This window comes from Tinamus guttatus, unplaced genomic scaffold (genome assembly GCF_059628265.1).
Source record: "Tinamus guttatus ecotype Peru unplaced genomic scaffold, ASM5962826v1 Tinamus_guttatus_pri_ptg000071l, whole genome shotgun sequence".
NCBI lineage: Eukaryota > Metazoa > Chordata > Aves > Tinamiformes > Tinamidae > Tinamus > Tinamus guttatus.
The window spans coordinates 609365-626112 of record NW_028288605.1 but is presented as its reverse complement, the minus strand read 5'-3'; the positions used below and the strand labels follow the sequence as shown (position 1 = coordinate 626112).

At 40.3% G+C, this 16748-nt stretch overlaps 1 protein-coding gene across 1 annotated transcript in view; it reads right to left on the bottom strand.

Moving 5' to 3' along the window:
• Positions 1-16748, bottom strand: part of LOC104569502 (versican core protein-like) — a 97701-nt gene that overhangs the window by 23982 nt on the left and 56971 nt on the right. The window contains exons 7-9 of the mRNA XM_088519787.1: positions 10588-16110; positions 8353-8466; positions 2978-3091 (exon numbers count right to left, since the gene is read on the bottom strand). Of these exons, the coding sequence (XP_088375913.1) occupies positions 2978-3091; positions 8353-8466; positions 10588-16110 (5751 nt within the window). The remainder of the gene's footprint in view (positions 1-2977; positions 3092-8352; positions 8467-10587; positions 16111-16748) is intronic.

Sequence of the window (16748 nt, the reverse complement as noted above, 5' to 3'; positions counted from 1 at the left end):
ACCCAGGAGGCAGCCGGGGGGGGGGGGGGGGCAGCAAAGGGGCAGACAAACTCCGCCTTTAGTTGTGCAACTGTCTCTCTCTGGGGTGTGCAGGCACGCATACCAATGGGGGGGGAGAAGGGGTCGCAGCCCTCAGTCTGAGGGTCCTGCCTTCCTCATCGTCTTCCTCCTTCCCAGGTGTTTGACCTCCAAAGCTAGTTTAGAGGACATCTGTGGTTGAGTTGGCTACAAGCCCGGTCAAGCAGCTGCCTTCAACTGCTTTTGGAGGAGGTCGGCTGTGAATCTGGCTAAGCAGCCACCTCCGTGCTCCTTATCTCTCAGGCCAGGCAGACAAACACCTTCTGTCTCAAGGTCTGGATTCTGCTTCCCCCATAAAAATATCCACCTCCTATACAAATGTCCCCAATCATTCTTTGGTTATGATATTTTTCAAGCTTTAGCTAGAGTTCACGTGTCATATAAAGTACTAAAATTGATCAGACCCTTCGTACACTTAGGCTGCCAATGTATACTCAGTGGTGAGCAGTTATTGCTCCATCACAGGGAGACAATTAGGGAATAATTTGCCAATAAGGCAAGGCTGATTCTTAATCAAAGCAGGAAGAGATCATTCGCATTCTGAAGCATGAAAGCTTCTATTCTTTAGAAATTTTGTTCCCCTTTTCCAAAATTTCCTGACATAAAAACTAAGCTTCAGATACATTTACGCTTTTAAATTCATATAAATACATTTTTACCAGTTCAGTGGCATTTCTTTGACAATTTCTGGCAACACTGATAACATAGTAGCTATTGTCCTAAGAGTCTGGTATCAAAATATTTAAAAATATATATATACACATATATTAGCATAGACATAAATGTCAAAAGCAAATAGAGAGGCAAAATAGAACTTAAACTGATGTCTCATGCTTTTATTTTCCACAAGTCAAGCTGTAGAAAACTGCTTATGCTTTGAGAAATCCCAAGTATGAAAAAGGAATGTAATCTTTGCTATCAAGTTGTTAGTTTTTGATGTTTTCCCTTGCTGTATGCTGCATTAGGTACATGGTACAAATACAGATTTAATCTCTGGGATCTAGGCCATTTTTAGTCTGCCTAGGCCAAGTTTAGTCTGCCTTTGGCTTTCAAGAACATTTATTTAACCACACAATGCTGACTAATAGTCAGCAAAATGTCCTTTGTGAAGGCACATAAGAATTTATTTTTCATTGTTTTAGGATCACCTCGTCCCACAGGAAACAAGTCAGATTACAAGCAGCTGTGCAAGCTGAGAAAAGTCATGGTCAGAAAGCAGCTTCAGGCTACTCTGATTAAGCCTCTATCGCTAGAAAAAGCGCAAGATTTGATGAAAAATCTGCTGAGTGGTAATATGAGGGAGGCAGAGCGTGTGAAAATGCAAGAGCTAGAAGGCTGAGTTCAGAGAACAAGATCTAATGGCCTAACCTTGAAACATGAATATCGGGGGGGGGGGGGGGAAGGAGGGGGAAGGAAGAGATCTGGATTTTTTTTTTTTTAATCTCTAAAATAAATAAATTATACGGGAGGGGAAAAAAAAGAAGTATTAATGAAACATAATCTTAGTGTGCTCAGCTCCACCTTTCCTGTGTCACTGAGGTACACGTTCTGTCATTCTGGCTGGTCTTTAAATCTAGTGAGGTCAGGACTGATGCCTTGAAATAAAGCCTACTTGCCAGACAACTATGTCTGAATTGCCAGCACAGTTTTAATTTGTCTGGTGGAATGGAAATTTGGCACTGAACACTTTTCCCAGGTCCCAAACCACTGCAAGGCATTAAGTGGAGGAAATTTAAATTCCAAAGTTGAGTGAGCAGAGCTCTGTTTCTGATTGACAAACTAGGAAACATTCCCATTAACCACCTAAAATGCACTCTCAGGTTGGTCATAAAAGACAGCTTAAAGCTACCACGGTGCTCAGAGCCATTCACTACTATGGATTTGTTGAAATAAAGGGAAGGAGGAAGGGAACAAGAACACTTTTTTTTTTCTGTTGTAAAAACATGTTCAACTTGTAATTCTGGAGAACAGATTCAGAAAGGCCTTTCAAACTGTAAGGTGAGCCAGATTATTAACAGAGTTAAACAGTGACAAGTGACAACTGCTGGAGCTAGTCAGCTTCCTGAGGTCTCTGCTCTAACAAACCAATCTCTACAGGTTGACCTGGAAGAGTTTGCAAACTGCCTTTCACTCATTCAGCTGAAGATGAGACACAAGCCTTGAAATATTCACTGTTAATAAAACAATATCAGAATTTCTAGTTCACTGGCCAGTGAACAAAACCATTCAGTTGAAGAAAAAGAGAAAAATATTTTACAGGCTTTAAAAAGTACACTAAGGCACAATTTCTTTTTTCTTATGGAAATTCCTTCCTTAGTTTTACTGACCGACCAGATTTTGCTACCCTTCTTCCTCTCAGACATGCACACATTAAGCATCTTGCACTGTAAACATTTCTCTTAAATATAGGGGGATTTTATGCAGGTAATGTTCTAACAATTATGGGGACTCAGATACTTACTCTATTCTTAACCATCCAGTTTAGAATGTCTCTTACAGCTTCCTTGCAATTGTGCTTCTGCACCTATTTTTCCCAAAATAATCACTGAACGAGTCACTCTGGAAGAGTCTGGGATGCAGATGTCAAGGTTATGGCCCCTGGTGAATGGATATGTGATCAGGTATATTCAGCAGAATATTCCTGCTTTCAAGTGGTGCCTGTTCTAAGTGATGGGTTTTTCACACTGTTTACAGCTTTGTGAGGCAGAAGGCACCAACAGCCTATATCCCCTTAAATACTTTAAAACTGCTAATACTATGCCAGGTTAGTGCTAGTGCTTTTAGTGCTAATATGAGTAAAAACTCATATTAGAGCTCCTGGAAAATTTATGGAGTTTTGCGTCTTTGATGACAGCATACCTGAGATCTAGATCGCCACAGATTAAAAAATATGCCTTACCTTGTTCACAGAGAGCACCTACGTAGCTTGGCAGACAGACACAAGTAAATGTATTGAGGCCATCTATACACGTCGCTCCATTCTGACATGAGTTAGATTGGCATTCATCAATATCTACAAAATAAATATAGAAGAGTTTTTATAATCCACCTATCTACTAGAAGGGAAATGTTCCTCATCTTTAGTCATAATTACTACTAGGCACAATAGTATTGCAAAAGATCTAACAGGGCGGTTTTCTTCTTTGCATAATTTTGATTTCACTATACACAACCTTCCACTCTCCTCACCCACAAACAAAACAGCAGTTTGTTGCAGCTTGGAGCGGGTCAGGAATGCCAGACATCAACTTCATAGAAGCTGGAACTGACTTCGTTTATTAGCTTTTCATGCAGTACATTTATATGATTCTTAACAATTAGTGATGTAATTACACAGGCTCCTAATTGGTAGACAATGATCTAACTCAGACCCTTACAGCCCCCCTTACTTGTTTAGCTCATCCTTTTAGTTCAACAGCTCTTTTATTCCCTCTGACCTTGGTCTACTTTCTTATCTCCTAGTTAGCACTCCCTTTGTTCTTTCACTGAAACCTGAAGGCTGGAATTGAGCAGGCCTGCTGGGCAGCCATGTACGCGGCTCTCTAGCCATCCCTCTACAATTCCCCCTTTTTCTTTTGTACCAGCAAGGCCTGCTTAGTAGTACAGGACACTTCTTCCTCTCATGATGTTCTGCAGGCTCACACTTCCCACCGCTAGGGTACCAGCTGTTTGCCTGCTACATCTGATGTATGCAAGTTTGCTTCCAGCCAAGGTTTCACCCATTTTGCTGGCACCCATCTGGTTCCAGCATCTGTAATGATACAAGCATACCCTTTTCCCCAGGTTATCAAGTCCAAAGGTCCTGTCACTTTTCCCGTGTTCCAGTCTCTCAGCATCACCTTACACGGACCCGACTTTACTTCTGTCAGGGCTCCCTTTAGCCCAGCCCTGTGTTTGACCATCAGAGGGACTAGGCTGTCCTGGGGTAATCTCAAAATTTTAAAACATATTCTGCTCTTGCCAATTTTTCTGCAGGCATAATTCCCAATTCTCCTCTTTCTTTTTTTTTTTCTTTTTTTTTCTTTTTTTTTTCTTTTTTTTTTCTTTTTTTTTTCTTTTTTTTTCTTTCCTTTTTTTTTTTTTTTTAATGGCTGGCATTTCAGCGTTTGGTTCATACGTTCCACTATGTCGTGGTCCTCAGGATGCAATAGTATGGTGAAAAAACAATCTTTCAAATCGATTATTAAGATGTCCCAATCATTTTGAAAGGTTCACGATTTCCATTTCTATTTATGTTTGCATAGCTTCAGTTTGGTTTCCTCCCCAGAAATTGCTTGGGATTTCTATATATTAAGAAGGCCCCCGCTCCAGTAGCATTGAGGCTTTTACAATTTGTAAGGACTGTTGCAGGTCCTTCCGTGCCAGTTGCACTGGAGCTTGGCCATCGCTTCATTCTTGTTTCCCATGCTGAAGTACTTCCCTAGTCTCTTTCCAAGGATACAAGTCAGAGTACGGCTCCCAGTTCTCCACTGGTTGGGGGGGACGCCATAGTCTGAATTATTCCCGGCTTTCCCGCTTTCAAATTCTGCACTTTCCTGTTGTGCTTATTCAGCCCTCTCTGCTGATATATATATTACACAATAAAGATCTAAAGACCACACACACAAACAGCACAAACACAATTTCTGTCCAGTGGCACGACCTCACGTAGCTGTGCACTCCACTAGTGAGTTCCACTGTCTCAATTGCCTAATCCCATCCTCGTTGCCAATTAGGTTGCGAATGGGTTTGGGATTCGGCAATAATCACACAGAACAAAGTGGCTACGACTATTCAGGTGAAAGCACGTTAAAGAAGCAAAGTATGCCTAATTACTCGTGAGGTAATACTTGTCGGCAGGACACTGAGACTGAACATTCTCTTGAGCTGGCAGATTAGAGGGTTGCTGACAGGCTCCTAACGCGGCGGGCGTCCCCGCAGAGACAACGTGGGTCTCGGTGCTAGGAGTCTCACCCCCCCCCCTTTACGCTCTGCTTTATCTGTTTAAGCCCGGTGCATCCTGTCACGTAGGGCCAGTACGTGCCAGCAGGCAGACCGGGACGGGTGGACAAACTCCACCTTCAGTCACATAACCATCCCTCCTGGCTGCACAGGTGCGCATGCCAGTAAGTGGTCCCAGCCGTCAGTCCGAGGGTCCTGCCTTTCTCATCTCCCTCCCTCTCGGATGTTTTACCTTCAAATTAATTTAGAGGATGTTTGCAGTTAAGTTGGCTACAAGCCCGGTCAAGCAGTCGCCTTCAACTGCTTTTCTGAGGAGGTCGGCTGTGAGCCTGGCTAAGCAGTCGCCTCCGCACTCCTTATCTCTCAACCCGGGCAGGCAAACATCTTCTTTCTCAAGGTCTTAGGTTCTGTTTTGTACAACAGTTTTATGATTCTACGGATCGTACAAGTTTCCAGCCTTCAACCATACCTCATGTCAGCATCAATATACATAGGATGAAACACATGATAAAGAGGAACATAGCAAATAGAAATACTAGCCCTACTAGCGGTTGCTATCCTCGTCTAAAGCATTACAATTCTTCAACCCCCACTTTAAAAGAGAAATCAAATCCCCCCTTTTCTTTAGATTAGGTGACGCCGGGAAGCAAGCCAGCCTTGAGGCGTCAGATTCGGATTGCGTGAAAAAGCAGTTAATAACCGTGACATTAAAGCGCGCAAACAGGTACAAGCAATCATTAAGCCAATTACAAACAACAGTCCCCATAGTAACAACATTAACAACGATTTCATCAATGATTTTATCCATCCCCCAATTCCTAACCAGTCCGTTAGTCCATCTAGACCGAAGAATCCCACATCCGCGAAGTTTCCCTGTCCGATGACCGTTTCGGGCCGTAAATTAAACAACGGATCATCCTGCCCCCGCGGCACAGCGCATTCCCGTGCCGCATGAGCTGCCCACTCTCTTTCCCATAACAGTAACTGACCTGGTGTCAAGATTAATTTTGCAATTTGTTGACAGTCACTAGGAAGAAGCATATCGCTGTTAAAAATGTAGGATAGCATTTGTCTGGAGGGCTCGCCTTTGATCCCCCAACGCACGACCGTATCCCTCAATTGACTCAGAATTTTCCAGTCAAACGGATCCCATTTACCCGCTGCCCCCCCTTGACCATCCGGCTCAAAGGTTACCGGGCACGCTACCCTCATAGCCGGCTCCTATTGACCCTCCAGAATTGCATCCCTGATAACCCCAGACCAACGCGAAGAGGAAACCCGCGGACCCGAAAGCCCCCCGGAAGCCCCCGACCACCCCCCATCTGTGGCTCGCCCATCTGCCTGGGCTTGAACCAGCGCTCTAGAGGCTTCTCGGAACAGCCTATCAGAGGGTCGGTCCCGGCTTCGCTCTGGTGGTTGCTCCTGTGGTCTATTTCCAGCTGCCCCTGCCGGGAGTGATGGCGCCGATGGCTGCTGTGGCGATTCGGGAGTCGCGGTCGATTCGGCTGGCGCAGGTTCCGGTGGTGGAGGTGATGACTCCAAGGGACGCTGAAGTTGCGACGACCCACCTCCGAGAACGCTATCGATCAACTCCTTGGCGGTGCTCTTTGGGACTGCAGTGGCGCCTCGTCCAAGGGGGCCCTTCTGCACTGCCGATCCCTCAGGAGTTGATTCCTCCCCTTGCAGCATCTGCGTCGCGGCTGCTACCATTTTCTTTTCAGCCTGCATACACTTGAGCTGATTCGCCACCTCGCGCCAAGTTTGACCCAGTTCTTTGGCAGCTTTGTTGCCCTCCAGAGTGGCTTCCCATAATGAGTTCCCTATCTCACGCCACTCTGTTATACTAAAAACAAATTGTGGCTCCTTTAAATGTCCTTTCTCCCTTGCCCACTTAATCAACTCATACAGCTTCTTCGTGCTCACTGCTGCTTCCCTTTTTGCTAATAAGTCCAGCAGCAGTTGTTCAGCAGCTTCTCGCTCCATGTACACGTGCACTGGGAATTCTGCTTCTAACCGTTACCCCACGCCGTCTTCCCGTGTGCGCAATCACGGCCGGCTTACCCGCTCCGGTCCCCTTCTTGGTCGGATCACTCGGCTGCACCCGTACGTCGTCCTCCGGAATCCCGCACCGTTGTGCCAGGTCCCTGTACCAGTCCCTGTTCGGAATCTGGTCCCTGTTCGGAATCGAGTCCCTGTTCGGAATCTTGTCCCTGTTCGGAATCTGGTCCCTGTTCCTCCGGAATCCCGCACCGTTGTGCCAGGTCCCTGTACCAGTCCCTGTTCGGAATCTGGTCCCTGTTCGGGCGCCACTTGTTGCAGCTTGGAGCGGGTCAGGAATGCCAGACATCAACTTCATAGAAGCTGGAACTGACTTCGTTTATTAGCTTTTCATGCAGTACATTTATATGATTCTTAACAATTAGTGATGTAATTACACAGGCTCCTAATTGGTAGACAATGATCTAACTCAGACCCTTACAGCCCCCCTTACTTGTTTAGCTCATCCTTTTAGTTCAACAGCTCTTTTATTCCCTCTGACCTTGGTCTACTTTCTTATCTCCTAGTTAGCACTCCCTTTGTTCTTTCACTGAAACCTGAAGGCTGGAATTGAGCAGGCCTGCTGGGCAGCCATGTACGCGGCTCTCTAGCCATCCCTCTACAGCAGTTCCCTTGGGAAAGGGATATTAATGAACCACAATTTTATACATATAGACTCTTCTACCTTGCAGCATGACTTCTGAGTTAATTTCTAAAACCTAGATCTTCATCTCATTGGTACTGAGAAAGAAGGCAAACTGCGCAGAATGCAGTATTTCCCCTAATCTGTGGAGAATCTGACTCTGTATTTGACTCCATGGTGTGTAACAATAGCACAGAAAAAAAAATCTTCATATCTGAGTATGATTATAGTTTGCCTGAAAAAAATATCAGCTGGTATTCAGGGTTCTGTTTCCTAATTATGTTTGGGATTAGGGAAATTTACTGCCCCGTCAAATTATTACACAAAGTTTTTAAGGACTTATTCCAAATAATAATGTTTATTTGGTTTTATTTAATGCTGTTATGAATTTATTTTCATGAATTCTAGATCATTCTGCTTAGTTAATACTTCCTTTAGGTTTGTGTGTGTATGTGTACATGCATAACTTATAAGGGAAAGCGGTAAGTGGACTTCCTCAATTTTATTATTTTCTTAAGACTTGATGGTAGAATTTTTCCATTGCCTAGGTGTTTATCAACTTTAAAATGCACCATTTCCTGTCCAAATCAGACATACAAAGACTTTATATTCTAATGTATATTCTAATTAGGGTGTAGATGGTATCACCTTACCTAATTCACACTGCTCCCCACTGAAGCCCGGCAAACATGTACAGATGTAAAATGAACCATGCAGATAACAGATACCACCATTAAGGCAAGGATTGCTTTTGCATGGATCTTGGCCTGTTAAACAAATAGAAAATGAAAATTTACTCTGTAGTCTTAAAAAAAAAAAAAAGTGTTGTTGGTTCTTTGGAAGAAATATATGTTCCTTATTTTTGCTTTGATATTGTAGGCTTTACTGTAGTTACAGAAACTATTAACAACATCATAGAAGACTATGAATAAAATAGTTTTGTAAAACAGTACAGCTTGCTATTTTCAGGCATCGTTATTTGCAACTTTAACAATAACATTATACTTACTATGAACAAATATAAATCATTTTCAGAATTGTTGCATTTTATAGGACTTTGTACTATAACAAGTAGTCGGGATATTCTATTGAGGATTTAGTTGGCATGACATGACAATTATAGCTAAAAACTGTTAAAGAAATGCAAAATGAATGGAAAATGCATTTACTGAACAAGGTTAGTTTATGTAGCATGAGTGGGTACACAGAACATACATCTCTAACACACCATCTGGCTGCTTTTATTTATTTATTTATTTATGTATTTAACCAGTAAATTCCTACAAAGTCTTATTTTTCTGAAAGGACACAAACATATTTCCCAGTTGTCTATCTTGAAGACACACTTCAGAAAAACAAGTAAATATACTAAACACATTCACAATTGCACTAAAACATTAAGATAAAAGCTTACCTGCTGTGAAATCCTCAGTTGGTAGGGGAGCTATCATTTAAATGCTTTTCTTTGCAGTTTTGATGCCTTCTAGTGATGTTTATTTCAACTGAATACACTGAATTACACTTAGATAATTGCATTTGGTTTAATGAATAAGAGTGATCACTTAGAGAACAGATATGCAACAGATAATCATTTTAAGTATCAGCTTTTCAGAGCTAGAGTAAAAGCATGAAGTCATTTCCCTCTGTGATACAAAAACAGAGTCCTTGCTTTATTTGAGAACTTACAAAGCAGCAAAGAAAGTTCTGTACCTAATTTCATTCAGAGGCGCACACACACACACCAATTAGATTGGTGGCTGTGTTTTTGCAAGATACTTTAACTATCCTTTAAGAAATAAAAAATAAGAAATGTTTATTTTACCACTACAAGCTAAACTTTTAATGGAGCAGGTTTCTTAAAGTACAGAAGTTCCCTATTCAGCCACTAGAAAAAAAAGTAGCTTCAGAAAATCCTGTCGCTATAAATTTGGGCAAGTAATTAAGTGGACGGGACCTTGTTTGGGAGGGCTTCAAAATAACCTGATCATCTTCATAAAACAGGGTACTTGTTTTATGATGGCATCACTGAATGTCCAAAATGCAGGACATACTTAAGTATATTTATTGGGGGTTTATTGTCTGCTGGTCCTCCTAAGGACTGGATATTTCCCCAGTAAATATTTTTAAATTGACAGCTACCTGGATGATTGGAGGTTAAATAATAAAGCCCCCGCAATATTAAGCTCATTTAGTTCTTTCCTCAGCTATATCTAGATAAATTACAAATTGAAGCCACACTACTTAAATTGAGTTTATTTGTATCATCTGTGTATTTTGTGAAACAGTGCCTAATAACTGTCATATAAAGCAAAATATTGTGGCAAATGATGTCTAAGAGATCTTGAATTTATGTGAGCTGGACACTGCATCAACCAGTTAAACTGCAGACAGCTGAATTTGCAGAGCCTCATTTGTCACTTCATCTGAAAATAATCTTGTAGACTGAAAATAATTCAGTTTTAATCCAAGTCAATTATGTATGTTATAAAAAGACTACTTATAAATCAATAGTATATGTGCATGCTATCATCATGCTACGAGAGAAAACCTATCAGATAAGATAGTTATATATATTTCCATTACAACTTTGAAAGTTATGTAATTACTGCTGAACTTTCTACCACAGTCAATGTTACCTTCCTGCCTTTTAGAACTACATGATTACCTTAACTGTGATCCAGGTGCAAACACTCAAAAAGTCACTGAGCTTGGATTCCAGTCTCCACATTCTTCTTAATTTTGTACACAATCAACAGCCATGCTGGTTTCAAAGCTTGAGGCTGATGAGTTTTGATGTCTTTCAACAATGCTTCAGTTATACCTCTTATTAGAGTTAAGACAAACATATACAAGTATCAAAACAAACATTGATCAGATTGGGAAGTTACCTGGTATTTGCACTGCTGTGCCTTCAACTGAACCCACACTGCTGCCAATCTGGAAATCTGATCCATTAGTGACTTCAGGAAGTTCAGGAAGGGAAAATGATGAAGTTACAAGTTCAGCATTGTTTAACTCCTCAGAATTTATTGTTGTCTGTTTATTTTGATAAGGACTCTTTCCAGGGGCTCTGTTGGTTGTTGCAATGTTAGAAGAAATTGTTGTGGTCTCCTCTTGCACAAAGAAAGCTGATTGTGTTTCCATGCTCCTATGCAGAGGTTTTGAAGATGAAGTTAACATTGTAACTGCTTCCTGTTCAGATGTAAATCCTCTACCTCCAACACTATCAGGTGAACCCAAAGCAGGTGTGGAAAAAAGCCATAGAATTTCTTTCTCATTACTGTTGTCATCTTCTTGACTAGGGTCTTTCACTCTCTCTGAAGAAGTTTCAACTTTAATTGTGCTAACTTTAGGAACATCTGTGCTTTGTGCTTTTGTTTCTCTCAAACTCAAAAAAGCAGTAGGGAAGACAGGTATTGATGGAGAATCTCCAGAAACAGTAGCTTCTTCCGTAACAACCAGATCAGTTACAGAAGTCTCTGTCTCTTCTATCTTGTCTGTTACAAATCTACTAAAATGAGGAATACCTTCTATAGTTGTGCTTTCTGATTCAGGCTCAGGAGAAAACTGTAGCAGAGACTCTGTTTTTTCAAAAAAATCTGTAGTAGGTGGTTTATATGTTGCTGCAATATCAGAATTAACCTCTTTGAAGGTTTGTTCTGATGAATAGTTGGACTGATCTGAATCCTCTGATGACAAAGTACTTGGAATGACAACTTCAGGATATTCAGATACTCCATTAACTAACTGAACAGTTATTGAGGATTTAGGAGTTTGAGGTACTGAATAAAAATCTGTTTCTTCTGATTCTGTTGATGTTTTTTTTGTGTCTATATAAACTGTAGAGTGCTCTTCTTCATTCTTGCTAGATGACACTGTTACGTGGGGGAATGTATACTGTGTGGTGGTAATAACATCAAACATGTTGGTTGTCAAAGCCTGTTCTGTCTCAGTAATCAAATGTAGTCTAAGGGAAGGAACCACAGGTTTCTTATGATCTAGTTCTTTTTGGCCCATTCCAGAAATACCAGAGATGGAAATGGTTTCACTTTGATCTGCTATTACTTGGTTGTTTGCTGAAATATTCAGCTCATAAGTGTCTTCCATTGTGCTTGCCAGTGTGACATGTTTAGTCACAAATTCAGTTTCTTTAGATTCATGAGGTACATGAGGGCTTGCTAGTGATGGTACAGTTGGAAGGAAAATGTCCAGTTTAGAGAGTTCAGTAGTGATGAAAGTTTCTGTTGTAAACTCCATGGCATCGCCTGAACCCACATCCTTGTCATTTGATTTTAGTCTGTGCTCAGCTGTTGGTGATTCACTATTTATCGGCTGACTGGAAGTAGTCAAGGAAAGACCATTACCAGATCCAAGTGACTTTTCTTTGTCTAAGTCAAAATTAGGTGTTGAATCATATTTCTCCATTTCAACTTTCATGTTAACATCACTGCTATATGTTGGTTGTATGACAGGGTTTGCCACTGTCTGCACGCTTATTATATCTTCAGGCATTGATGTGGAGTGATCCATGTCTATAATTTTTGATTTTTCTGGGATGATTTCAAGTCGATCTTCAATTAGTGTAATATCACCATAAACTGAAACATTCTGTACATTTCTTTTATCATCAAACACTGGAATGTTCTTCTCATAGATACCATTATCACTTGTTAGTTCTTCTGATGTATCTGTCCTTGACTGAACAGCAGTCGGATTTGTCACTATCTCTTTTTCTTCTGTAAAGAGGAGTGATAATCCAGTGATCGCAATCTGTGATATTGATGCCTCTGTTGCTGTAACTTCAGAATAAACTTCCCCAGGAACACTAGATGAAGGATTTAGTTCTACTTTTGCCATAGGGGGAGTTGATGAATGGGTAAATGTATCAGGGGAAGATGAACCTGAAACATCAACCCAACCAGATCCTTCTCCAGGGCTTTCAGGTCTGCTTGGCATTTTTGTTGTTGATGTTATGAGTGATTCTTCTATTTCAAGACTAGGAGTTCCACTGATTAATACAGAAGGGGGAGTCACACCATCTCCGATAAGCAAATGTTGAATTTCCTCTTGAGAAACAGCTCTGGAAGTAGTCGTTGTCCTATATGTTTCATTTGCTTCTCTCCTATAGTTAGTTTCTTTAGTATGAGGTTCTTCACTCACAATAAAATATCGTTTGATTTCTTTTACCTCTTTAGTGCCAAAGCTCTTGGAACTCTCTTTCGTTAAAGCTGGGGAACTGGTGACTATCGAGTTTGCTGATTCTAAAATCAACTCTTTTGCAGCACTTGTAACTTCTTCCTTAACTTCAATGTTTGATTCAGTGCTAACTGTTTCAAAGTCTTGTGTCATGTCAGTTGAAAGTTTGGATCCCACATTTGCAGAATGAAAAGTCTGGGGACTTAAAGTGTTTGTGATATCTTTGACAGCCAGTGGCACTATAGAAGGACTAACAGCAAGGTCATCTCCTGATCCTTCTCCTGAAATCAACAGGTCATTAGTGATCTCATTATTTGTTAGCTTGTCTTCTTTAGGTGTCAGGAGTGATCTGGGAATATCTTTAGTAGGGAAAACCTTTTGTCCGAAATAATTTTCTCCTTCTGTACCTGTAACTGAAGAGCTTATATATTCACTTTCAAACTTTACAGGCTCAGTTACTCTATCATCATGAAATGGCAAAGGTATATTTTTAACAGATTCAATTTCTAATTTATTTTCTCCTGAAAATGGCCTTACTGTGGGAACATCTAAAAATCCTGCATGTTCAAGTTTAGACTGTGTACTTTTAAAGAACGGGTCCTCTGTTGTTTCTTCAGAAGATTCTGTAGCTTTTGATGAGATCAGCCTGTTCTCCCCAGAATGCGTGCCTTCCTCTAAAGGAACTTGTGTAATATAATCTCTCGTCATCGCTTCATCAACTGACTCATTATCTTCCAATTTTATACCAGTTAAAATTTTCAGTGTGGTTACTTCATGCTCAGTACTTGTGACTAGCTCATCAGGTTGAGTAGTGAAGGCATAATCTGCAGACGACATGCTAACCACTTCTTTGTCATAATTCTCCTGTATTTCTGCTCTCCTAGTTGGTGAAGTTGTTAGTTTTATAGATGATTCAGTGACAGTCTCTGCTTCTCCTGATCCTTGATCAGTAAATGAGAAATGAGTTACAAATATTTTTTCAGTAGGTCTATTAGATATTAGTTTTGAGGTGCTGCTGTCACCTTTACATTCTTCTCCAGAGCCAAGCTCCATTAGGAAGATTTTGCCTAAAGAGACAGTTGAAGAACCATATTTTTCATTTTTGCTTTCTGTAGATTCAGCTACTGCTTTTATACTGCCAGTACCATGTGTCACCATGATTCCAGGGGGGTTGTTTTTAACCACATATTCTGAAGATGATGTAACCTCACCTGTTTGTAAATATTTAGTTTTATCTCCTGATGTAACATGAGATGTCACCTCTTCTCTAGAACCAGGACTAGATTTTTCCTGAGAAGGCACTGTATAAGTTGCTTCTGCTTCCTGTTTTAGTTCTCCTGGATTTCCTGTACTAAAAATATTCTGGGACATCTGACTTACTACTTCAGCTTCCTTCATCAAGTCATCTGACCTGGTACTTAAAACTGATATTGCTAATTTATCACTTCTTGTATGTTCTTCATATTTTATAGTTGTGCTCTTCAATGAAGCATCTATGCTGTAAACATTTCCTTCCTGCTTTTCTGTTTGTGTTTCAGCCATAAACCTTGATGGAACTGAAGTCAAAGTAGCAGACTCAATGATATTATCTATATCTCCAGAACCTGGATCAATAAATGGGGAGTCAGTACTTACCACTTTTCTTGTGGGACCCCCTGAAAATATGTCAGCTGGTTCTTCTGCTGATCCTTCACTTATGAAAGGTCTCTTCTCTTTCAAGAGAGGAATGGTGGTAACATTTTTAATTTGCAAACGTACAGTATTTGTGCCTGATACTGTTTCTCTGAGAGTGGTGGGTTCCTGACTTACAGTTCTGACATCATTAGTAGTGCTTTCAATTTCATTCAACTCTGATTTTCCCTCAGCAACAGAAGTTGATTTTTCCTTAGCTGAATAAGCAGTGGTCTGTATTTCTTTTTCATCTTCAGTTTTATTTTCAGTTACTATAGAGCTCACAACTACTTTTTCTGTAATAAACTCAGGTACAGATTTGGTGGGAACAGTTACTCCAGAACTTTTATCAAAAGCAGAATAAGGACTACTTGTTCCTCTAGCCAAATAAGAGGTGATTCCCAAAACCATTACAGATTTTTTTGTTGGCAGTATTGTGCCAGAGCCCAAAGAAATATCTTTCACAGAAAGATTTTCAGTTATTGCTGTTTCCATTGTCATTGCTGAAGCAATAGTGATTTCTTCTACATCTCCTGAGCCTTCAGTAACTATAAATGAAGAAGCACTTATCTTGGGCCTTTCTGTATGACTTCTCATTTCCAGAACACCTTCAACTGAGGACTGTGCATCAAGTTTAACAGTTGATTTATAACGATCTCCTGGAACAGAGGTAACCTCTTCAGGATTAAGGTCCTTCACAGCTATGCGAACAGTAGCAGTATCAAAAACTGCATCTAGTGGAGCAGTTACAGCAGAACTTTCCACTATAACTACATTAGGAACAGAAGTTATATCTATTTTTTTTTCATCATCTTCCTTTCTTGATATTGTTACTGTTTCTGAGAATACAGAACTAGACAAATCAGATTCAGTAGAGCCATCTCCAGATGATTCACTTGTAACCAAAAGTAAGTTTTTTGTGTCTTCAGTAGAAGTCTTATCCGTTTTGTGCCATGTTACAGTCACTTTACCTTTTTGTGGAGAATCTTCATATGAAGAAGCAATCTCTACTGATTTATCTGTTGTGGCAATTTCTGTCTCACCACTGTATACAGGTTCTAACATTGCAACATCTGCTGTCGGTTGTGTAAATTCAAACACCCCTGTTATTTCTCCAGCTTTGCTTGGTTGCCTTGTACCAGAAGCTTCACTTTCAGATATTATAAATGTGTTTGTTTCATTGATTTGTGAAAAGGTTACATTTTTGAAATGTGCAATACTTTCAATCTGGTCACTTCTGGCTTCCTCAGCTTTTGTGCTTTTAGGTGCACTTGTCACTTGTGGTTTGCCATTGATAAACTGCAAAGCTGGAGGAGTTGTAACATCAGTAGTATTTTCACAGTCTTCCTCCTCTTCCAAAGAGTCTAAAAAGCTTGGAAAGAAAGGATCCAACAGAAAGGGTCCAATATATTCAGATGAATCCTGCACAGGGTCTGAAGTACAGGATTCAGCCTGAGATGATTCTGCATCAATGTGGGGTTCATCTATTGCCTGAGGAAGTATGTGGGGATTGAACAGATCCAATAATTCATTCACCGGATGATCTGCAAAAAAAAAAAAAAAAAAAAAAAAAAAAGAGCTTTTCATAATTTTTAAGTGATAGAGATGGTCACGCATTATATGTACAAACCATATACTGAAACAAAAACCAACATCAAAAAATTCAAAAAACACAGGAAATATATCAAACAAAAATGTTTTTCTATTGACACTATTTTCAAAGATGCTACAGTATTTGACTTTTCAGTTGAAGTATTTGTGTATATTAAAAACGAAGATTATGTAATACTATCGATTGCCATATGTCTTTAGCCCCGAAACCAGATCTGAGCTGACTCATCCTATTCAGCGGACATAAGAAATACGCAAGATGAAAATCATTCTTAGACCAAACATTGTGATCCCAACATTCAGCAACTGCTTTTATGGAACTGTGACACTAGCTTTTTTTTTTTTTTTTTTTTTTTTTTTTACTAAACTGAGTTTAAAACAAAATAGGATGTTCAGAACATGTCTCTGCAGTTCCATTTATCCTCTATGTATCCTCTAATTCAAGTAACACCATCAAAACTCCATGAGCTGCTTGGCTCTTTATTCTTGGACCCTAGGTTAATAAATAAAGACTAACTTCCAGAGGTCTTGCAACGTGCCATTCCAAAATGGAGAGCAAATACAACTATCC